Source organism: Orbicella faveolata, unplaced genomic scaffold (genome assembly GCF_042242905.1).
Source record: "Orbicella faveolata isolate gen_17 unplaced genomic scaffold, um_ofav_v1 contig_48, whole genome shotgun sequence".
Lineage (NCBI taxonomy): Eukaryota > Metazoa > Cnidaria > Anthozoa > Scleractinia > Merulinidae > Orbicella > Orbicella faveolata.
The window spans coordinates 4,302,877-4,327,989 of NW_028301578.1; the positions used below are offsets into that span (position 1 = coordinate 4,302,877).

The following is a 25,113-nucleotide window of genomic DNA, read 5'->3' on the forward strand; positions in this document are numbered from 1 at the left end:
GAATTTCCTTGTTTTATCAATTTTAGGCGTTCTCGGCTTAGCTAAGTATCAGAACTGTCTGTGATTCGCTAGCGCGGAAGAAATTTATTTGCGTGGCTTCCGGGCGATAATTGACGTAACGACAACATGTTGAGTGTTCGCTTACTGCTAACTATGGCCTAGTTTGTCTGAAGTTCATCAATCGATTCTCGATGTAGGAAGCTCTTGTTCAGTCCATTTAGGACGATGCAGGCCTTTAGAAAGCGATAGATTAGCTCTCCGCCGCGGTTTTGATATCTGTACGTTCGTGTTGATTTAGACTCCAATTTCATGTTAAAAGCACTCTTAATTAAATTGTACAATTCATGATTCAACGAAAAGACGGTGAATTTAGTCTTCCTGGCTTCAAAAGGCATACAGGAGAGTTATTTGCTGTTATTTGAGCTACGATAAGCCTCGTGGAAAGCTAGCTCTAGGACAGAATTGTAGCAAGTTAGATTATCAGTGACAAGTCAAATTCTATGGCTATGTTTTTGCGAATCCGGTCAGATATTGAAATGAAATGTCACGTAACGGCTACTTTTTGGCTGAAATATAGAGGTAAATAACCGATTCCACTGCTTACCATGCTCTTGTTAGCGTGACTGGCTAATTTAACCCACAGTAAAGACATAGTGAGGTCATTTAGGTGAAATCGCAGAGGTTAAGCCTGTCAAAATTAGTGCCGCGGCGAACCAAATGATCAATTTAAGCTCTAATTTAGTTTTGTTTGGCTCGTTCGACTCATTTTGCAGCGACTTTAAAGGCTTGTATAGGTATGGTATGGACTCTATTGAGAGTACACGAGGTAGATAGCACTCTCGGTGCGACATGGCCATATTTATGTACATTTTCTAACCGTTTTTTCAAAAACATGCCCGCTATTTTGGTGCAAAGTCTTTAACACGGTTTTCATAAATTCAGACATATATATATATATATATATATATATATATATATATATATATATATATATATATATATCATTGAACCACGCGTGCACTTTTCTCAGTTACTGCTGTATGGAATTCTCGCTTACCGCGAGAAGTACAAGTTTGCGGTGAAAGGATCTCAGCGTTCCCATGTAAGCCATGTCGAAATGTTCTCCAGTCTACGACATTCCCTAAATCATGAATGCATGACTTTGCCTTTTCCTTTATCACACGATTGGCCATTTTTGTGCTCCATATGTTTAAAGATGCCACTTTTCCTGTGAAGGACTCGCCAACTGTAAATCCTCCGCCGTAAACTCCGTGGGACTGACCAACAACTAGTTTTCCAGGACGAACGCTCAGAGCTTGACTCCAGGCGCCACCGTGAGCCATAACGGCTCCATCAACGAGTACATCCCAGAGACCTTGAACGTTCTCCAAGCTCACACAGATATGCTGCCACATGTTGTCCACTAAAGGAGCCATATAAATCAATCTGAGGAAAAGATGAAGTTGGATTATCTTACAATGAGAAGTTCGACTACTGCTCGAGAGTAAATTAAATTTTAGAAATAAGTAGAGTTTCATGTACAGGATAGTCACAGATTTATAGTTCGTATTAGTTTGATCGTATGGGTGAGGGTAGTTCTGTAAGAACTGTATGTTGGTGAGTAAACCTCCTCACTAAGCAACCATCAAAACTGATGATTTTTGTCCATACGAAAAATGAGCCTCACCTTTGGTCTTCTACCAAAGTTAGGTGACATTTGTACATTTGCGGACCACACCTCAACCTCAAATCTCTTTTGTCGTCAGGTGTCATGTGAGAAAAGATGGTTGCCCACCCGACAAGAGCACTCTTCATCCAGAAACACAAAGTGAATTGTTGTAACGCTTCGTTAAGTTCACTCTCGATATAACCTGTGGTGCTTTCTTCGGGGAATAGAACTTCGTAATCTTGGGCTGTGCCTAAGTTAATTTGTGAATATGAGCACTTAGCAGTAATTGCCAACGATTACGGAATAGCCTCTAAATCACAAATTAATCAAATTTATGCTATCCTTTTACGGCAGTTTTTTAAATAACACATCTTATGGCGATTTTGCTGTAGTTAAGTGCTAAAATTATGGCTCATTACCCTTGCTTGTCCTGCTTATACGAAGTACTTGAAGTGCTTCAATATTTTCGGGGGTGGAGAATACTCCCTATAAAGGACTGACTACACGGGCGGGGGGGGGGGGGGGGGGAAGCTCTGCCCGAAAGGGGTCCTTTTTCAGGCTGGTTCTATATAAAAGGACATAGAAGGGCAGGGTTTCCTCGAGCTGAAGTTCACGAAACGGGTATAGCATGTTCAAAGAGCCTTAGTTTCAAAATCTCTCGTTCAAGTATATTTTTGACGAGGAGGTGCGAAGGCCTTTTTGTTTCTTTTTCTCAGAAACGTAACGGTATTGTTTTCAGTTCAGTGGTGAACTATTTACATAGTGATTTGTAATATCCAATCAGAGTAAAGTTCGTAATTAGTGAGATTAAGCATGACGTTACGTCAAACGACAAAAATGAATCTTTAGCTGTCTGTGCAGTAGAGTAAAAATATTTGTATTTGCGGTGAATAGTAGGAGACATTTTTGTATTTCTGTTTGTTTTTTTTTTAAGGATTAGACGAAAAGAATAAAAAATCAGAGGTAATCTTTGCCCTTTGCCGTCTGATATAAACGTTATGCTTATACTCTCTATTGTTAATGTAAATACGGTGGAAATTTGGTCATCGCAACAAAATGTGGCGTTGCGAACATTTCAGTTGCTGCTTTATTCGAAAATGGGGAATTACGACTGAAACTCTCGTTTCTCGGTATTAAAATACACAAGAAAACTACACACTGGACTTCAGTTCGGATAGTAATAGTGGAAAGGAAGTTTATTTTGGAGGGCGATTTGTCCACTAATACGATATTTTAAGCCGATGAAAGCCGTTCGTTATGTTTAGTTCAACGAAGAAATGGTACTGTTTTCCATTTCAGAGTGATTTATTGACATAGTGGATGTGAATGTTATCAACCAGTTACGCTTGTAATTCACAAGGTAAACATGTTCAACAAAAATAACTTGTTGTTTCGTTTCCTCAGAAACAGTCAAACGAAACGGCATTGTTTTCAGTTCAGGGGTGAACTATTTACAAAGTGGAAGTAATATCCAATCAAAGTAAAGTTCGTAATTTTTAATGTAAATACGGCGGGCAAGATTTCAGCCAAAACTGGGTGTATCGCAACAAAATGTGTCATTTGCAAAATTTCAGTGAAACTCTCGTTTCTCGGTATTATCTTTCACAAGAAAACTGCGAACGGGACTTGAGAGTGATAGTGAAAAAGAAATATATTTTCGAAGTAGAGGCGCCGCCACACCACGCGATTTGTCCACCAATGCGACATTTTAAGCCGATGGAAGCAGTTAGTTTTGTGTAGTTCAACCAAGAAATGGTACTGTTTTCCGTTTCAGAGTGCATGATTTATTGACATAGTGAGTGTGAATGTTAAACGCTTGTTATTCACAAGGTAAACATGTTCAGCAAAAATAACTTCTCGAAACTAAATTTTATTTCGTGGCACGGAAAGAAAAGGAAATTAAAATGTTATGCAGGTAGAAATAATGGGCGACTTAAATGTTCCTAAATCTTACTGAAACGATGTATTATAGAGAAACGAAGATATCTGTTTCCGTGCTTGATTTAAATGTGATTAAGATCAAAACTACGGCGACATAATTTTGGTCAATCAGAACACTTGTCAGGAATAACAATCCCGCCCCGTTTCTGTGGCTGTTTACGGGAAAAGATCACGCACTTGGAGCGTTTGGACGATACGACAGATACGATATATTGTGGAAGGTAACTAATTCATCATATTGCAATTTATTGAATTAACGTTGGTATATTGCAAAATAGGCACAATATGGCTTTTTAGGATTTCCTCATATCGTAGGTGTGGACGTTTTCCAGATTTAGTTGAATTTCTCGAATTTTCCGCCACAATTCCAATAGCTTTACTTCTTAGAGCGCACTTTTAAAAATAAGTAAATTTGTATTTCGACATACCGCGGCATTTCAAGAGCTGGTTTCCATGAAAACACCAATAGCATTTGTATTTTAGCTTCATAATATTCAACCGAAAGTGGAGGAGTAATTGCACAACTGTCCTCACACACGAGGCGTCCTTTTTGAAAAGAAAAATACACCGCGTCAATGACAACGAAACGTAGAGTGCCGCATCCATTCGAGTCAAGACCTGCCCGGCAGAAAAATGGAAAAATTATGCGTCAAATGCTTTTGCCTCTTAGCTTTATTTAGCCTGACACACAATACTCTGAATTTCTGACAAATTTGGCGGGGCTGGGCAACCCGCTTCCCAAAGCACTTACCCTATTTAAGACCAAAGTTTGCGATTTTTTTAACCTATTTATGGCCTGACCCTTAAATTAACACCTTGTTTCAGGCCTGCCGTACTTCTCTAGTTCAGAATGATGTTAAAGGTATTGTTAATGGCTTTAGTTGCTGGTCTTATCGATAATGATGAAAAAAGTAGCTTGTTCTAAAAATCATACCTCATTCAAGACTAGAGTGCAAAAACCATACCCAGTCTAAGACCAAAATGACCAAAATCGATACTCTACTTCTGACTAAAATGTCTTAAAAAAACATATGTCCCTCTGACGCTGGACATACCTATATATAGCCGATACAAGGAAGCACCCCTCCCCGCCTCCCCTAGGGCAGAGTTTAAGAGTAGTATCACAAGTACATACATTTCGAAACGAGTTGACTGTAATAACTGGTACATGTGTAGGCAACATAAATTAATAAGCCCTTGCACTTTTACAGTAGGTTCAGTACTAAACCTCAACTGGACGAAAAACCCAGGCTCTGCGACGCATTAGCACGTACCCCCCCCCCCCCCACCCCAGGACTTCTCCTGCACAAGATATCAAAACCCCAGCCTTTCTCAGACTTTGGATATCTTTCCGGAAATGAAACACTATTTCTTTCTGAGGAATTGCCGGTTTTCACATGACGTCACTAAAATTCAAACTACAAAACTATTGATCTTCCTGAGATTTTACTTTAATAATGTTTAAGAGCAGCTGAAAACTAATATTCATAGAAAGTTTTGCTCCGAATGGGTTCTTGGTTTTGTGATAGACTGCGCTTGGATTTCTAAGCTTTTGCGTGACGCGGCATTTACATGACGGCGAAGAGAGCTGTCATGTTGGTTAAAAAAGTGACTTATTGTGGGGAATTTGGCTATCTGAACAATTCTTGTATTAGAAAAAGTATTATTTTAATGTTTTAGAGTTCCTCGAGGGATAAATGCACGCTTTTGTTGCAAAACTCAGTGACAGATGTTTCTGTTGGTTTCCGGCCGCCATGTTGGTGCCCATCCGGATGGGCACCAACATGGCGTCTCCATACAAATCTCTGTAAATTTAGATAAAAAGTTTTTCCCCATATCTTGCATAAGAAAAATTGTTGTGACCTGAATCTTGGCGAGAGTCTTGGCATATTTACCTTCTTTCTTTTCTCAGATTCTGGACTTTATCTGTTCAACAGTTTTGATTTTATTTTAATCTATTTTTCATGGCGTGACACTGAAAACCATTAATAGCTTCTTGTTGGGTTTTTAAATTATATCCCCCGAGGCTCACGAACGACAACAGAGCCAAGGCTAAATAAGTTTAATTAACTTAGCTTATATCAACAAACCCATGGGAAAAGCTAAGCAGGATTTTTCTTTTACTTACTGGTCCAGTTCTGACATTTGTCGCCCATTCTCCCGTCAACACAAACACATTTGTACCCAGATCCCTCCATGCAAGAATCTTCACACGTTCCGTTATTTATGCAAGGCAATGAAGCACAGGCACTGGGTACCTAGAAATGATGACGAAGATTTTCAATGATTGATGAGGTTTAACTTTTGATCAGTGACAAACGTTTGCAATGTATGAAATGCCAAGTAAAGAAGCGTGCAGAAGTGTAAGGGATTCAGTGATTTCAACCAATGAGCTCATGAGAAGGAACAAATTATAGAAGAAAATAGCTTGCATAATGCTGATTAGATTTCTAGATCAGCTAGGTGTAAAAGGACGGTTGACTAAAGCGAAGTAACTGCAATTACTGGCGGATTTCCACAGGATTAGAAATTCCGAAACTGTAACTAACCTGTGAATTGAAGAGAGCTTGCTGGGTCATGGTTAACGTTGTTGTCATGGCCACCAGCATTCACCCGCTGGCCTGGAAGGCTGATTGCTCAGGTCCAGGCTCAGTATTATAAAAGTTGCGTTCAAGAGAATTTCCCTGTAAGGACAAGAATTACTTACGTTTCTTCTTGTCCCATAGTAGGAGTAACCAGCTTTCCCCGTCAAATTAGCGGACTTGCAGTCTTTTTTTTCACTGTTCAGTTCACAATCATGGAGCTCTTTGTTTCCTTCCTCGTAGTTGTACGAAACACACCGCAGGCTACTCAGGCATTCGAACGCGCAGTCAATACGCGTGGGGACCTGGGACTTAGAAATCACATGACCAGCAAGGACATAACCTGCATAATTACAGTAGACTTCGTGAAGTAAGCACAACATTAGGCACCTTAAACAACAGACGTCGCCGGCCTGACGACGGCAACCGGAAACGTGACATTTCTTTCGAGACTTCACTGCGCATGTACAACACGTTATGACTTGACGTTGCCCTGAGGTCGAGAACGTGAGAACGTGGGGTTTCACGTCGCGACGAAAACGTGAGTACTTAATCTTTTGTTTTCATCCCTTTTAGCTTACTTTTGTGCTGTTTTGGCGCGAACCAAGGTAAAGTTGCATAATGATTGCCTTTATGCTTAAAAAAATGTTCTGGAAGTATTCCTGGACTCATTTTTTCGTAACTGAAAAACTGTTTTTCGCATGTCAAACTAACCTTCAGCGGAAAGGTTGCTTTCATCCAACGTAATGCCGCTTAGTATAATTGTTTTTTTTTTCAGATTTTCTCAACGTATAATCGGTAGATTGCTATGGCTTGAAATAACATTGATTTTTATTTTGGCAATCCCCTCGTGTTGGTATTTCATTTAACATAGAGGCTATTTTAATCGACTCGATGAATTTTATATTCGAACAGTGTGTGCATGTATTTTTTTAATGTTTACAAGAGCTGACAAACTTCGCGCTATCAAATTGTCTCGCCTGGATTTTATTTCTTGTACATACAAGATTATTGCATCCTTCGCAAATAGAATGCTGTTTACGATTCTTTATCAAAAGAGCTGGCAAAACTCCTGTATTTGAGCGGCCGATCAATGTGTCGAATGAAAAACGCAGTGAGCTAAGATTTTGTTCAAAATCTATGTTTAGCAATAAAATCTATGTTTAGCACAACAAGGTGTGTGTGTAATTTTGGCAGTCTAAAAATACACCTTTTTTTTTTCTCAATGAGCGGTGATACAAGCTTTGGTTAAAAATCACAATTAATTGCTTTAGCAATACACGTTTTACACGTAAAATAATTTTTGCTCTTTACATTTGACATTTCAAAGCAGGCAAAATTTATAAACTTAAATTGTTTCGTTATTTTTCGCAATGATTTTACATCTCTTAGTAAAACATGAATAGTATAAGGTTTAATTCCATCAAGTTATTTTTCAACTATAGTTTATTTTCAACTCGTAGATGGAGTGGACAGAACAAAAAGATTTCATGCTATCCCGAGAAATAACTTGCTGTCGCGACCGCAACCTGAAGCCGTTCTAGCCCCAGTTTCTTATCGGTCGTCACGTCGCCGTCGTCAACGAAAACGTCTGTTGCTTAAGGTGCCTAATATCGCCAAAGTGCAAACGGCCTACTATTACGGGGCTAAATGACGTCCCGTCTATACATCTAAGGGCCTTTCCATGTAAGATAATGGACGACGCTTGCTAGGAAATCGTTTGTTTGTCTTGCACCCTCATTGGACGTAATGATGTCCTCGGGCAGGCTTCCTTTACACAGCAGTTATAGAGCGCTAATCGGTCGACTCCTCCTCAGAGTCACCGCGCGAACTGAAATTCAGACGAGTGTAGCCTGGGTTAAACTTAACACCAATTAAAGAAAAGGGGGGGGGGGGGGGAGGGGTGGTGGCGATAAATAATAAAAAAAATAGATGAACAAATAAAACATGCAGCAAGAAGTTCTCTTCATTTCAAGCTAGGTAAGATTTACAAGCTGCTGCCAGAGGGAAAGCAAAAAACACAGAAAAAAAGAATGAAAAAAAAAAGAAAATAGCGCATGGTTTATTTAACAATTTTTTCATAAATCCAGACATATACTTCAACGGAATGAGACTGGATGATCCAGAAAGGCCGGAAAATGAGCGTGTCTAATTACCGTCGATCTTTCTAAAACATCAGGAGTCAAACTAGGGTATTGCATGATCATTTCAGACATTCTGTGTCAATATATGACCGAATTTATGAAAACCGTGTTACCGTGTTAAGACTTTACACCAAAATATAGCGGGCAGGTTTTTGGAAAACGGGAAAACGGTGAGATGTGTAGATAGCAACGCCCCCCCCCCCCCCCCCCCCTGTTAGCGGTCTGTGCTAAAATGTTCCTGCCAAATGAAGTATACAAATAATAGCATTTGTTATATGTCAGCTTGTTTTGTGAATATTAGTTTGAAAACCAGCATGGGTAAGAAGCAAACTCCGGAACCTAATTTGTTTCATGAATGGGTTTTGAGCAAAACAGGAATGTTGATTATCTCTCGAGTGACAACTACAACCAGCTAACCAATTTAAGCCGCTAAAGCATGAATAGTTTATGATAAGCAAGAGTAGTTCTAACGTAAACTCCGTTGAGAAATTATTCACCCCTGTTGCAAGTTATTTCGTTAGTGTGATTAACCACCTAGCCGTGTGTTGACTCCAGTTTTGTCGGCTAAGGTTGAAGTTATTTGTTCCATCCAGTTGGAAACCAAAACAACATTAATTAAAATTACTAAATTTATATACTAATATTCTGTATGTGTTTGCCTAGAACTTAGAAATTTATATATTTTTTGGACAAATTTGTAAAAGCTTCCGAACTAATTTAAAACTGTCTGACAGAATTTTCCATTGATCTCTATCTTATACGTAATCCGTATTTCGCTCTTCATGTATATTTGTATCGAGCACTCCAACGATCGTGTGAATACACGGTTATTTTTCGTTTAATTTCGTTGTTGAAATATTGGGAATCGTAGTTTGAATATTTCAAGCCAAGACAGAATTTTTTTCCCAGCAAAGAAGTTATTAAAACAATGGAAATTAGAATTTGACCAAATTCGCTAACAAATATTTTTCAGTCCATTGAATTTTTTTTTCCACTCACAAATCGTTGTTAGGCTAGAATATGCTAGAAAGTGGATCCGACATACAGTTCTGTACTTAAGCTCTATCCTGCAGAAATGTCCACTGTAGCAAATTTTAACGTTGCTCCCCCTCAGGCTGTATAAAGGAAGAAAAAGTAAAATGGAACTTCTTACCCTTAATGTGAATGTCAAAGTTCCCAAACCTATTGCACAGGCCTCGGTACGGCGAGAATTCTGCCAGCGTAAATATCACTTGAAGAATGAATAACCCAAGTGCTATCTTGTTCATTGTTTCGCCTTAACAAGGTCACGATTTAATTTCACTGATGAGCATTCATTTTCTGCGCTGCTCTAGTTTGGCTTGCACCCTGATCGAAATTACGTAGCATAAATTATACACATCATTTGTCAAAGTAAAAACAGAAATTTGAATTAAATCTTCGATTGTATTTAGAGAACGTTTTGTTTGGTAAAAATAGCAGGAATTATTTATGACTTTGGCTTCGTTCATAAATTATGAAACCAGCGCTACTGGAACTAATTCCGAAGAATAGTCACAAACGGCGCACTTTATTGATGAATTTGTTCGAAACACTACATTCCGCTTAGACCTCCTCTGAAGATTATCAGGTCCGTCAGATTTGCATTTCTCAAAAAAAACAAAACAAAAAAAGAAAACAAACAAACAAACAAAAAAACAAAGCAAAACTAATAAATATTGTGGAACATTTTTTGGGGTTAATCTTGAGTCATTCTTCACGAAATTTTGAAAGTAGGATTTTTTCAAATAAATTACATTATTTGAATCATTAAAATCTTGGAGTGGTTTACTCTTGATGGGTGTACAGTGGAACCTTCGTTTTAACAAAGTCGCTGGGGACCGGCCAAATTTGTTCGTTAAATTGAGGGTTCTTTATATCGAAAACCTCGATATAACGAATTTGATCGCATGAGGAGAAACGACCAAAATGTTCGTTATATCGAGGTCATAGTTAATGATTGATTTGTAACACAGGTGACTTCCGTCACGCAATTCAATGCAATTTTCGTCACCCAGAAGTGCCCCGTTTTGAGATGCAATTCATTAAGCATGGTGGCTTTCAGTATCAATTATTTTCACTTTTGAGCTGACGAGCAGCTTTTGTTTTCAAAAGAGCGATACTTTTAGAGTAGCGATTTAAAAATGTTGCAACATAGAGGTTATACAGAAAATTGTCTATGTAAACAAGGGAACATTGTAATTCGTTATATCGAGGTAGATTTTACGTTTGGGCTTCCGGATTATGTTCGTTATATCAACGAATCCGTTATATCGAGGTTCTATTCCATACATTTTACTGTAACTTTGCCCGGGACATAAAATATCGCTCGTTATATCGAGGACTTCGTTAAATAGAGATTCGTTAAATCGAGGTTCCACTGTAGTAATGCTTTGGTCAGACAGAAAGGATACAGTAAGGATACTCCAGATGAAACAGTGCAAACAAAACAAGAAGAAACTGCATAGTCGTATAGTTGTATACGAGAGTCAATAGTGGGTTGGTTTACCTTCTAACCAGATGAAAATTGATTAAAGAGGAACGAGGCACGAGAGCACTGCACGTGAAGAACGTCGATCTACGAGAGTCGCGCATACGACTGGAGTTGGACAAGAAATTGGTGCGATTATTTAAGTGTTCTTAAGTCCTGGTCAAACGGCGCCTGACAACCGCCGCTAACTATCATGAACTGTCATCGATTATCACTATCACTCATTTTTAATTCCTTAATTGCCAAAAGCCACCACTTTTGTCTTGACCTTTACGCTGCTTGCTTAGAAAATAGACGCGCGCCTGGCTTGCGTCACACCCTCCAGGGGCATGGGCCACCTACAAGAGTTCTCCAGAGGTCTCTGTCCTGGGCGTTCCTCTCGAGCTGACTCCAGCTCAGCCCCCAGTGTCCTGATGTCTGCTTCAAGTTTCCAACACCGCGAGTTCCGTGGTCGTCCACCCTTGCTCTTGCTCTAAGGGTTCCGAGACACAGCTTGCCTCGTGATGCTGGTTAGGGGTTTGCGGAGAATGCGGCCTATCTATCTCCAACGTCTCTTCAAGATCTCAGCATCATCAGGCATCTGGTTGGTTCTTTGCCACAAATCACTGTTGGACGTCATTCGTCCCTGCAAATAAAATCTTCGAGGGTGGGGGAGTACAAAATCTGAACCACTCACGAAAATCTCGAATATTCTCGCTTGGGTGAGACACAGGGAACGCAAGACGAAATTTGGTCAGATTAGCATGCAACAAGATTTGACAGAGAGCGATCGGAAGAGAGAGTTTGGCGCGGGTTGCGGGCTCGGATTTTCTCTCCAGCGGACGAACGTCAAGTTTCTGAGCTTTTCATGTTTGCAGTTTGTAGATGTCTAATGTAGTAGAGGGATTAATCATATGTCGTCTCAGCCGGAACAATGGCGGACACATTTTTTGTCGCAAGTTGATAGTTGTCAGTCTCGACCGATTTCTCATTACGAGAATGAAACGAAAATTTTCTAGGAGCTTCTAGTGAGATGTCTAGGCCAGTCATTTACCAATTCTCAATTGCGGGTAAGCTTTTTTCTTTTTTTTTTTTTTTTTTTTTTTTTTTTTTTTTTACATCAGAACTAGTCAATAGAAATCATGCTATGTTGAAAACGTTTGTTTCTCACACTCGCTTGATATGGATATTCTTTTGGTCGTTTGCGGGGAAACAAGGATCAGTCACCTTCACCGTACCCAACTACTTCATACTAAGGGGCGCATAAGGCCTCAAGAACAAGGATCAGTATCGTGGATTATTTTTACGTGAAACTTTAGTTCGATAGTAGCACTTTAAGAAATGGGCGGGCCCCGCCGTTTTAACGGTCAAAGTCTGACTTGAAGTTGGGGCCCTTTGTTGGATTTGTTAGATGTTCGCGGGAGTTGATGGTGTGATTTTTACCGGTTTCTACCCTTTTTTATCACGATAAGTGCATACTTTTATGGCTTGCTTTGTTCCCTTTATATCTTAATGTTTTCTTGTTAATTTGTTTTTGTAGAGGGTATGTCATCCGTTTGTTAATTGGCCGATGTTCAGAATTATTGGATCCTGCATTGAATACTTGTTCATGAAAGATACCATCTTAAGCATTTACAGTGAATTTTCGCTATGATAATCATGATCACTGCCTGTCTTGAGTTGTTATCTCAAACAGAAATTTACCACTCTAGCTTACTCTTGGATGTTATTGTTCAATCATTTATGGCTGATTATCTTTGATATTTCTTTAGTACAGTTATTTTTGTTTTTTTTTTCCCTTTTACATGGCCCTCCATTTACTGCGAACCTAGGAATGGACACTTGGAGCAAATACAAGTTACATCTGACACCTAAGCACGAGGTGAAGAGAAATCTCTAACTGTCATGAGTTTGAACATTGATATTCCCAGTAGCAATGTCTGAGGCAAATCATCATTAGGCCATTTAATTACATTTAAAACGTTCAAAGAAGTTGAGCATGACTAAATCGTGTTTGTCACGTTGTCTACAAAATAGATACATACAGTACATTGGATTTGTAAGCTGCTATTTTGGAAGAGCCATCGCTTATGAATCCTTCTTGATTTAGAAAATACAGCGAGTGAAATTCGATTATTCCAGCTTTACACAAGTTTTTAGTGACAAAAAATTGCTTTGTTTCGAATTATTTAACTCTTTTCTTCGTAGGTTTCACTTCTTAGCTCTCGTGGCGTCAAACGACAAAATAACATCTGTCAACAAGCATTTTGTTGGCCGGTGATGCACCGATCTACTTCATACACAACTTGAGATACCGTATGTATCTAAGAAAGCAAGTGCTGAAGTTAAGTTCAATTCCGGAAAGTTAAGATCGAATTCGAATATGTCAGAAGCGGCAATAACGTTCCGTTCAGCCGTAGAGATTCCTAAAATAGGTTGTTCGGCACTGAAAATGGCGGCTTTCGATTACAAGGCATCTACAGCTGTCACTTGGTCTGCGAAAGATTTAATGTGGATGTCTTTCGAGATTTCTTTCAGTATCAGAAGCTAGCGAACCTTCTATAAGTCATATTTCCATATCACCTTCAGGACATGGAGGCGTTTGCAGCTCGCTTAGCAGAATGCATGTGAAACGCCTCCTGGAACACGCGAGGGTACACACAGTAAATTCGCTGGAAACGATAGCCATTTATTTACTTCTTTTAATATCCATTATTAACACATATTAAAACTGCATGAGCGCACGTAAGCACAGCCGCAGTTGGAATCAGAAACGTTGGTGGTTATCGTAGGGATAAACTATGTCTTTATTTTTAATCGGTTATGCACGTCATGTCATCAGCAGCTATAAACAACATGTAATATATCAGACAAAAAAGACCGCATCTGACCACATATCCAAACACCAATCGTGCAAAAGAAGAGTTAAAATAGATGCATAGCGGAGTATTTTTGAGGAACTTCGAGGCGTTTGGAAATGTGGTCAAACACTGTCTTGATTCTTTGATTTACATTTTCGATCGACACCAAAATTTAGGATAAAACGGAGAAATAAAATCGTAAAAATCTATGCTAATCAAGATCAGATATGCAAAAGCCGTCAGCTGTAATTGCAAAATTAGGCATTTACTTGTACTGACTATTCTAGTATTTTATTTGACATTTAACTAAAACGAAAGCTTTTGAAAACAAGCTAGATGACACACGGATTAAGACTATTTGTAGTTTTTCTTCGAATGTCGTAAAACAACAAAACTAAAGTAGTCACTCCAGTGAACCAATTAAAACTCAAAGCCAAGACACGTAGCCGACTTAAAAGGCGGGAAAAGGCGTGCGAGGGTGTCATGCTTGGTTTTAGCTTTATTTCTGATTGGATGACAAAGTTCCGCGAGGTTTTTACCCCAGTAGTTGTCCGCTGAGTAATATCTCTCTATCTGTTATTACTCGGGCTTCCGTAGGAAAGTCCGAGTCATAAAATGCAAGCGTTTTGGTCGCCAAAGAGGGTCATAGTCCCAGGTGTTCCATGCGTAGACCATGGAAACTGGGGACGAGAAACGCGGCATTGCTAGCTCTTCGTGACAGAATCCGGTGTTTTGCGAAGAAAGTTTTGGCAAGAATCGTGCCTTATACGTTCATCTCACATACAAGGATGTAAGGATGTCGATCGTTTTCAGAAAGGGTCGGTCCACGAATTATATTGCTTGAAAGCCAGCCAGGTAAGCAAACTTCACGCTCGAAACGTTCTCGGGAGATAACAACTGAGCCGATTGCGGTATGAGTTCAATCTACGAAAACACTGGCAAAAAATAGGCAGTCCCATATAAATGAGAGTCTTTTTCATACTCCTGCCTTGATTCAATAAAAATATGTAGCTTGAATATTTCTTCATAAACTGCGTTAAGGCTCGCAGATTCTTGAAAGTTATTCGCAAAGTACACAACTTGAGAGCTTATGCAAATTATGTGCAATGCAATTAAGCCTGGTCACAGGACTGTTGTTTTCGCAAAGGAGTTTATCATGACTCGTTTTGGCTCTCTCGAAAGGGATTATTCGCTCTCCAAAGGAGATATGACTCTTGAAAAGGGTTTAAGATCGCAACACGGCAAAGATGTTTAGCTACACAATTTACTCGGATCGCCACGACAAGTAAACAAACTTCGTACAATTTCTGCTAGCATGTACAAAGTAATCGCCATAAGTTGTAAAAAGACCTCGAAAATTCTTTGCAAACAACTTCTCCATCAATGCGTAGACAGCTGTGCTTCATTCTTAAACCAAAATGGTTTAACTCATAACTAGCGATAGGATGAGGAGGATACTCAACGAAGCAACTTGAATAGTAAATATCTAAGCTGAACTCTTGTGCCAAAAAATCCTGATTCTTTAATTTCCTTTTATTGTGTGCGATACGCGTTTTCGTAAAGTAAGATTTGATACTGTGGTACGAAGCACGAGTAAACGCTCTTAGAGCGTCTAGTTAGGATAGTAAAATGTTTCGCTGGGTAGCGCTCCTGGAGCACCCCTCCTTCTTGAAACGTTTTTCAACTAAGAGACTAATCTCTTGCAAATGACACTGGTTAAACTACTGGTAATGAACACTTGTAAACGAATGAGGGTACATGCCATGTCAGGTGTGTACCGCACTTGCTTTAGCGCGAGACTTAAGATACAGCTATCGACAAATTCGACATAAACTTAACAGCATCCAATCATAGTGAGTATTTATGGTAAGGAGCGTTATTAGTAATGAAATAAGACGAAAGCAAATTCGTCAAGAACAAACGGGCACTGGTATTTACACTTAAGCTTCTACCCAGGAGTTCTTGGAAGTACCCACTTTGGATGAAGGACAAACTATATAACTTACATTTTCGTTTCCAGCGTGTAGTTCTTTGTAGAGCTCGCTTGAGTTGAAAAACAAACTATTATTTACATTTTGGGTTTTAGCAAAGCGTTCTTTGTGCAACTCCCTTGGAGTGAAGAACGAACTGTTATTTACAATCTGGCTTCCAACACGGATTCCAGTGTGGAACTCCCTCTGCTTCTTCTGGTGGTGGTTAAGGTCACTTGTCCTCGACGAGTGATTTCCTCGTGGCGGCATAGGATCATGTTTTTGAAAGCTGCTTTCATCTTTCCGTTCAGACCAATATACAACCACGGGTTTATGGCGCTGTTAGCCTGACTGAACCAGTAGCAAATATAGATAATTACATAAGGATCCCACATCGCTCCAAGCCCACTCACGCCCATGCTCACACCTTCGTCCATCTGATAGACGTGCACTGGAAGCCAGCAGAGTGCAAACACCACCACAATAATGATGAGCATTCGGATGACTTTCTTCTTAGGGATTTCCTGTTCTCGTTGATTTTCACTTACGTTATGATCCACGGGCACTTCATGGAACCACAGTTTTCGAGCAACTTGGGTGTACAGAACTGAGATGATAGCGAGGGGCAGGAGGAAGCCGACAGCAAAAAAGTAAGCATAGAAGGGCAAAATTAGAGATTTTTCAATTCGACACTTGCCTCGGATGAGCTTGAAAGCAACTGGTACGATTGACATCAAGGCCATGGATGAGATCCAAATAATTGGCGTAATGATCTTAGGCTTCCTGAACCAAATGCTCCGCCGGAAAGGATGCACAACAGCAAAGTATCGATCAAATGCTATTACAGTAAGGCAGAAAATGGAGGCGATCGTGGAGACATAAACAGCATAGTAGAGAAACCTGCAGGTAAAAACCTGAAGAAACTCAGAGCTTCCAAAGACATAAAAGTGAGTAATGCTGACAGGCATCTGAAACACAACAACCATCAAATCAGCCACCGCCATGTTAACAAACATGAAACTTGTCAGATTTCTTGTTCCTGGTTTCTTCCACACGATGTAGATCAGCAGTGTGTTACCAACCAAGGCTACGAGCATTGTTATCGCATAAAGTACGGTCAGAGACAGTACGATGGCGTCATGGTTTGTCATGTTCTGTGAATTAAAACAAAACAAAAAATGTTCTCAAAGTGAAGGAACCTCTTAACACTAAACGTTTTAAGGTCGAAAACACAAAAAAGTAATTTTTACGGTGGTTTTGAAATTTTGCGAGTTTTTACTTAATCCCAGTGGTGGTGGATGTTTACTACTCTCTACGACACAGGTGGACGGTGATGGTGGGAGGGGGTGGTTATTCACCTTCTTACCACAGGACCCTCGTTTCATTTCCGCGCGCTTCCAGGAATATTGTTTACAATGTTAGCCTAATTAGCACAAGGCACCAGTTTCTGATCAAGCTACAAAGATATCATTTCTGAATATTAAAAGTACATGACATGATTAGCAGTAAGTTGAACCGATGTATTAAATACGGTCTTGTTTGAGAAGGTTTTAAATAATTATTATTTTACAGAGTACTTTGGTTCATTAGAACATTTACCACCCAGATTTTCTGTAGTTTTTGAAAGCAAATACCTCCTTCAATATTACAGCCAAGTAGTTAAACATTCACCAATCACTAGGTCTCGCAAGCTCTTTAAAAGTTCCAGTACGTTTCATCTGAATATAATTCACTGTCTTTGGAAAGTCTGCTAAGTAAAGAGATGTGAAGTGTGATGAAAGGCCTTTTAACGGGCTGCGACGAAAATGTTACAAATTATTTCGAATAACGAGACAGAAGCGCAGCTAACAGTACTGTTCTTGGTCCAAACTCTGCCACGACTGATCGATAAACTAAAATCAAAGTGGAACTGTCATTAATTCGTAGATATGGATGTAGCCACTGATTTCCCTTTCCCGGAGGCGATTGAAACCGCCGCACAGATAAATGAATAGCTTAAAATAACGAAATTCAATGGTGCATTTTGCAAAAAATTCAAACTTCTAATTGATAGATTTTCTTCATGTTTTCGCCAAACGTGGAAAATCGGTAGAGAAAATGATCCACCACAAGACAAACGGGGTCACCGAACGTTCAAGATCGTTAAATATCCAGGCAAAGCTATAGCAATGGTCATCTGCCCTGTCATTGTTTATATTATTACTTAGCGCGTGCATCGATGCATGACGTGGCGTGTGAATTTGCGCGTGCGGTAAGGATGCGCAGAAACAATTGGCGCGAACGTCCTTAAGGTATCATGGTAGTTGGATTTTTACGAAAAATGCGAAAATCTCTCTCTTTTTCCTTTTTTTTTTTTTTTGTGCTGTTCAAATTGAGAAGCCTGAGATAAATATTTTGCAAAAAGAATGGAGAAAAAAAGCTTTTTCACTCTTTATGATAAAGGGAAATCTCATTAACCCATTACGGCGCCCTCTAATTAAACTTCACCGCCAGTTGTCACGTGTAAAGTGATACGCGAACGTTTCTCGATTTGGTTGTTTCATACCAAGTTAGCTTTCGTTCTTGTCAAATTTTCTTTATGTTAGGACGAAAACGCAAGAAAACTTCTTGCCCATTTTCGTCTTCGTAGAAGCCGAAGAGGCCAAAATCTGGTAGAACAAGATCTTTGGCTCTGAGCGACCGTGGGTCGCAGCCCGGGGGGGGGGGGTAGTACTTTGGAAATTTCTGGGTGGGGATGTGCCGCTGGGACCCTGGAACCCTTAGCCTATACCAGAACTAGTTCAGCTGAATTTTGCTACCCTATACTAGAGTAAACTCCCTAAATCCCCCCAGCTATCGACACTGTTGAGGCTGATTTGCGTAGATTTAAACTTGCCGATTTGTTGATTTTTTTTTTGATATTATTTAGTGGCAATTCCTGGTTTCCTTAGTCTAGATAAAATCTTCAACCAACTAGTCAGTTTTTTGAAAAATTATACCCTATTCTAGACCTAAACGTTCTGATTTATATACCCTATCCTAAAGTAAACTGCTTGAAAACCATACCCTTCACAGCGGCACATACCTATATAGCCCATATATGGCTGTGCCCCCCCCCCCCCGGGGAGTCGCACTGTCCGCAGTGTAACCAAGAAGAGTGGTTGAAGGAACTCGAGGACGCTAGTCCCTCCAATGAAGCTGAAGGACAAACTACAACAAGTGTTAGTCGCACGAAATTGCTGGAGAACGGACGCGATTCCGAAACTTCAACAAGGAGAGAGGAGTCAAGCGCAGATGTAGATGTAGACTATGTGGACCTCGAGATTTCCTCTTTTTGGCTTCACGAGGCATGGTTTCAAAAACTGTCTGGAGAACGAAGAAGCCTAAGCTTGAGCAACATAATACCAATGTCGCCGATCGACGGCACTTACAATACAAACCTGTATAAAGCTCCTAGTAGTTTGTTGCTTCTCGAACGATTTTACTGCTACGGGTTTCTGCGCCAGAATTGTAGACATCTGTTTATTTCAAGTTGTCATAACCCATTGTTATGGTAAACTGACCCATGCCGACATCTGTCAGTGTAGAGGGGATTTTTAACAGCTAATCATACCAATCTCATAAAAGGTTTTTCGTCTTTTTCTCCATAAAATAAAACTGCATATAAGGACGAACATTTTTACTTCGTTTACGGGCGTCTTCTGACGGAATTGGCTGAAAATTGGCAGGTATGTTCCAGGATACCTTCTTCGAAAAAGAGTGTCGGGTTTTGTGTAATTTCGCTTCAGTAGAAGGAAACGTCCGCATTGAGAATATCAAACTTTAAGGGTGTAGAGAAAAACCCAACCCATATCTGAAAAATCGCCGACCCCCGATGTTAATTGCGCCGCTCCGATAATTTACGTGCGGAAGCGAACTAGTTTAAGCCAAACCGTGGTTTTGGGTATTTCTTTTAATATCACTGCGACAATAGCTTCTTAGAAAATTTAAGAGAAATGATTGTAGTCTATAACTATTAAGCTTTCAGAAAATGTATAGGTTGATGAGCTTTTCTTTCAAAGCGCCAGCGTAAGAGCGCGATTTCCAAACACTGTCAATCCACCTACCATGATACTTTAATATGCCAGTCGAAGAAAGTTGGTTTTGTATTCCGGCAAAAAGCCTCTCCTTTACTGACCGTGGTCACCTAAAGCAAACTACTGTTACTGTTTGCTGTTATTATTTCATCATTCTTTTGGCTATATTCACTACCCTTAAAGTATAGTAGTAACACATTTCAAGCTAGAGTGGTTACATATAATAGCCGAGGTTAACACCTCTTGATATCTGTGTTTACATAGTTGAGAATGATCCAGATGTTTTCGGTATCACGTTCTTGTAGTTGAACTGTGAAGCATTCCTTTAGGTTAGACATCAAACACGAATTAATTGTTTCCTAACTAAACTGGGCCTATTCCTGAAAACGTCAAGTCTAGTTCGAGTACTTCTTAACAACCTTTTAACAACCTCGCTAAGAATTCAGATAAAAGTGCCGCAAACCGCCGGTTGGCAATTATTTTTACCTGGCTCTCTTACATCCAAAACATTCAAGTAACGTAGCATGCTTCATGATTCGTAACACGGCAGCTCAGAAGGGTCACGAACCATTTTAATTTTTTTAATGTTTGCGCTTCTTTTTTTGTTTTCATTTTTGTTTTTTTGGGTCCCTTCTAATATTTTCCCTTCGCCAAAAGGAGCTCACACGCAATATGACTACATTTGTCGAGTTTATATCACACTCAAACACGAAAACCTCAAACAATAAAACACAGAACACGCAAACAACGAAACGATCATCGTAGAGTGTGAAAATAATTCCCTCGTTGCTTTTGAAGTCAGTAGAAGTTAGGGCCGTAGCCAGACTTTCAACACAAATAAGGCTACTCTTGCGGGCTCCTTGAAATAATTAGTTCGCTTTGAGAGCATAAGATTACATTCGTTTGCGTGAGGCGTGAGAGCTCTGAAAATGATATGCTTTTATTTATACAACGACCTTTCAACAGCTTTTTACAAGTTAACGAACTGTTCACACAATATTAAAACCCAAAGAGTAAGAAGAAAAAGAAGATGAAGAAAAAATCCTTGACTTTACTTGCAATCTTTGTGACCTTCGTACTTGCTATATTCTTCTCCCGAGACAAGTAAACAAGCAATAAAGTAGTAGTAGAGATTATAGTAACCGATGCGTGATTACGCTTGACGAGCAAAACACAACGGTCAGGTCATGGATACTGCCAGCAAAGCATGATCGATGGATTACACTCCCTTAACCTTTTGCATTTTTGTTTTCGTTTTTGTTTTTGATTTTTGTTTGCGTTTTATTCTTTTTTTGAACAGAAAAAAAAAAAAAAAAAAACGAAGACAACAGTGAAAGACAAAGACCAAAAAAAAAAACAAGACAAAACAAAACTTTAAGAAACGAAAAAAGAATTAAAAACAAAAACAAAACAAAACCAAAGTTAAGAACAAAAACCAAAACTGAAAACAAACATTAAAAAAAAATAAAAATGGTTGGTGACCCTTCTGGGCTGCCGTATTACCGATCCGTTTCGAGAAAGCCCCTAAAAGGTCCTAGAAACAATTGATCTTGCTTGCTGGTTATCTCAAAGCTATTCGTAGCTGTTTACATAGTTCAGAAGCTTTAGCTGCGAACCCTTCAGATAGTTGAAAATTCCACGGTGTAACCTGCCAATAACGCATTGTTTTTAGATAAAATACTATTTGCTAATCAGATCAGAAGAGAAATGGATGTCAGAGAAGACCCGATGAGTGCGTGTAACTAACAATATGCAAATTATCTTTTCAAACTGCCATTAGTTATTGTTCAATCAGCGACTTCGTCGCTCAAAGATCTGTCTCTCGCTTCGCTCGAGGGCGATGACTAATTAAGCGAAGGCCGACTGGTAGCAAGTCTACATAACGGCATAAACATAACGACATAAGAAGGACGTTACCTCGTTATGTTTGTAGTGTGAACATGTTCACATTTTGACATATTAGCAACAAAACAGCATGAACAAAACAACATAAGGATATTTTCATTATGCCTTTATATGTCGATGTTCGTGTTACCGACATAAAGCGAATACGCAGTTATGTCGCTAGTGTGAAGTAGGCCTAACACCAGTGCAAATATTACTTACTGATGTTCAAATTCAGTATGTCCTCCGGTTAAAAATGGGTAGGTGACTCATTCGCAGGCGAAACCCCCTTCACTATGCCGTGGATATAGACATATCCACGAGTAAAAAATGACACGAACAAATGGTATATTTCAGAATTAGCGGAATCCTTAGTTTAACCATGCGTCTAAAATATTCATTTTGGGCAAATCTATTGTTAGGCCATTGCCAACGGTCCCCGTAGTGTTAACATGCCAATTTCGATATATTAAAATTCTAACTTGTAAAAAAAAATTATGGCGACGGAGAGTTTGTTTTTTCCTTCCTGAACAACCCGAAGCTACAAAACCTTCGTATTCATCTCTACACTATATGACAGAACGATTTTTAAGTGAACAACTGTTTAAACCAAGCTTTGCACAGAGAAACGCACACATCCTTGATATTAGCTGATATTCTCCGCCCGCGCCTCAAAGGGATTGCGGTGAGAACGTGCCAGACATTTCACATTAACGAATATATCTTGAGCAGATGGAAACTTTTACACAACCTTGACACTCTTAAACATGAATCCCAGCGGCTAAATATCCTGCTCTAACAGATTAAGATTAAGATAACAGACAATAATATATTTGTTTTCTGACCTCGCGCGTCTGGCGGCCTATGCACACTGTTTTGATTCGAGTGTAATATGAAGCCATCACTCGAATAATCAGTGAATAATGAAACGTTTGCTATTGGGAACTGATTCAAGATATGCTCAAAACAATTTCCTGTATCACTTTGATAACACACATCATGAGGCGCCAGACATTCATTTCGCGGCAAATCAAAATAACGTACCCAGCAACGAAACGTTCTTTTAAAGGAGCTACGTCACGGTTTCTCATCTTGAGAGGTTTAGCCTAAATATTTTCATGTTGGTCGTTTGCAATCCGTGTTCATCTTCTCCATCATGACCATCCTTGTTTCTTTATGGTAAATTATTATCTCTTTGGTGTTTTTCTATTTTAGTAAACTACAATTTTCTGTTTTCTTTCACCTTGAAGATAATTTTGTAAGTGGTCAAAATAACACAAAATGCCGAGACTGAGCTCCTTAAGTTTGTGGAAATCCCATGCAAAATACTAACGGCAGAGGTTAGATTTTGTATGTCATTCCAAGTGACCGATCTCCTAGAACTTATCATGCTTAGAATGTAGCTGCACTGTAGCCAACGAAAAACAGCTCTCCATCGCCAACTTTAGCTAAGCGAGGTCATAAGTGTAAAAAGAAAGAAAAAAGAAAATAAATCTCTATACAGTAAGTACCTCAGCTTAGTGGCTGTAGATCAGAATTCTGGGTTCTAATAAAGCAGAAAACGAGTTGTTGTCACCCCAGGTCGTTCAGTGTATTTTTAGTTAGCTCTAATACGTCCGACCTGTCATGACTGTGAAATCATATGCAGGTGGCCATGATAAGAGTATTAACTACGTTTGCTTAATTTTTTTTTTCTAATTGTCCTTGTAGCTGAAGAATAAAGGAGAGAAAACGGAATAAATTTCAGCCGCCGAGCTACAACTGAGAATCGTAATTAACCTTACCAAATAAAGCCAATAATGCAAGAACAGATTAACTGTTGGGGATTGCAGAAGAGTTTTATAGGGCAGTTTCCTTGGATTTAGAAAATGGAAATTACAAGACTTCAACTTATTCTAGTGCTGTTTTTGTTGCTTTATGGCTAATTTTGCGGTTTAGAGAAAGTAAGAATTTTAAACGATTTATTTTAAAACATAAAATTTTTATTTTATTTACAATTATGTTTGAATATCTCAGCGTCGGGTTTATTCTTAAAATAATCTGAAAATTTCGTAAATTTCAGCCTCGATATTCTTATAAAATCAATTCTTATATCAATATATAAAAAAAAGAGGGTAACTTGGAATTTCCCGAAAATTTCTTGTTAAATGAGGTTCTTGCACAAAATCAACACTTTAGCAGGTTTGTTTCATTAACATAACAAGCGACAAATGAATATGAATTTAAGATCTTTTTTAGCAAGATCTCTAGCTGAAGTTCAGTTACGATATATGCAAATTCGGAAAATTCAGTCACACGGAGATACTGTTATAACGAGGCTCTGAGCAAAGAACTGAAGAATTGAACCTACGTACCTTGAAAATTTTAAAATACGAAGCGCAATGCCAAGGCTGTTGTTAGAGAGGAGATGCCTGCCTTTCGTGTGTTGACATAGAGTGCAAAACTGTCATAAAACCCATTACACAAGCGGTAAAATTTCCGAAGGGCGCGGATCAATTTGATAAGCTTCGCCCTGCCTTATTTTTATTGAAGTTTACATTGCATATATAGACGTCATTTGTTTCACACTGGTCAATTGTTTGACGCAACTGCCGGATCTGTAATTCATCAAAGTAAATTCAATTTTTATTTTTAGTTTATTAGTGCGATTGTAACTAGTGTAGCATGGTAGCTGTTAGTAGAAGTGATTAACCCGAGGAAAACAGCGTCTGCTAACGGACTCAGTTTTTAAACAGTTCTAAGAACTCCATTAACTTTGTTTAGTTTTAGTAGCCTTTGGTTTAGCTCTTGGGTCCCGTCCACACAATGCCAGAGAAAGAGTTTGGAAAAAACGCAACAATCGACGGTCATTTTGGATTTGTGTTTGAGTAAAAAGTTGGATGGGAATCACATGTTTACAACGTTTTCATCGATTTCGAAAAGATCCGTTGTCAAAATGTTTTCCTTCCACACTAAACCGCGAAGCCGGCATTTTCAAATATTCTACCGTTTTCGTGACGGATTATTGTGGATGGTAAGCCAAACCGTAGAAATAAAGCTGCGTTCTTAAATTTCTCCGTCGTAGTATGAACATGGACGGGTTTAAACTTTCTTCAGCGCTAATGCATCACCGAATGAAAGGGTGTTTTCGCAAAAAGAATACTCTGTTGTAAATTACACAGATTATGATTTCAATAAACTGTAAATACGAACTGAAAATCATAAAGTAATGGTATTTACTAGTTTTAAACTTCCAAGATTATCCTTTGAGTGAATGAAAGAGAATTTTAATTAGCTTGACAAAAACATAACTGGAGACATCATCTACATATTAAAAAATATCTTCGCCACACAGAATTAAAGCTATTTACAATTTAAACCAGCAGCAATGAATCAGCTGTCACTGAAACATTGATTATCTGCAAGAAAAGAGATTGAATAGTTTGATTCAAACTACCAAGATCAAGATCATGAAGTATAAACAGCAATGTGTTTGGTCTTGGCGCACCGTTTAGTTTCCGCTAATAGTTTATGCAAGGT

The 25,113-nt window shown here is 39.0% G+C and overlaps 2 protein-coding genes across 3 annotated transcripts in view; both read right to left on the reverse strand.

Annotated features, from left to right (window-relative positions):
• Window positions 1-24,018, reverse strand: part of LOC149096071 (substance-P receptor-like) — a 103,450-nt gene extending 79,432 nt beyond the window's left edge. Inside the window, exon 1 of the mRNA XM_089280773.1 lies at window positions 23,949-24,018. The gene's annotated coding sequence lies outside the window, so the exon portion shown is untranslated. The remainder of the gene's footprint in view (window positions 1-23,948) is intronic.
• On the reverse strand, window positions 15,185-24,008 carry LOC149096079 (somatostatin receptor type 2-like). Of its 2 annotated transcripts, none has more exons than XM_089280771.1 (2): window positions 23,949-24,008; window positions 15,185-16,809 (listed from the first exon to the last, which is right to left on the reverse strand). In XM_089280771.1, the coding sequence occupies exon 2, from the start codon at window positions 16,804-16,806 to the stop codon at window positions 15,820-15,822; it is 987 nt and encodes a 328-aa protein (XP_089136897.1). In that variant the 5' UTR covers window positions 16,807-16,809; window positions 23,949-24,008; the 3' UTR covers window positions 15,185-15,819. The 2 variants fall into 2 exon arrangements, with proteins under 2 accessions (XP_089136897.1, XP_089136896.1); XM_089280770.1 differs by lacking the exon at window positions 23,949-24,008 and adding an exon at window positions 19,075-19,292.
• Window positions 24,019-25,113: the final 1,095 nt, after the last annotated feature.

Excerpts from the sequence above, each read along its gene's own strand:
- LOC149096079 (XM_089280770.1), bottom strand. The coding sequence starts at position 19,152 with ATGTCTACAATTCTGGCGCAGAAACCCGTAGCAGTAAAATCGTTCGAG. Across the intron at positions 16,810-19,074 it reads CTACTAGGAGCTTTATACAG|AACATGACAAACCATGACGC; the intron begins GTTTGTATTGTA and ends TTTAATTCACAG.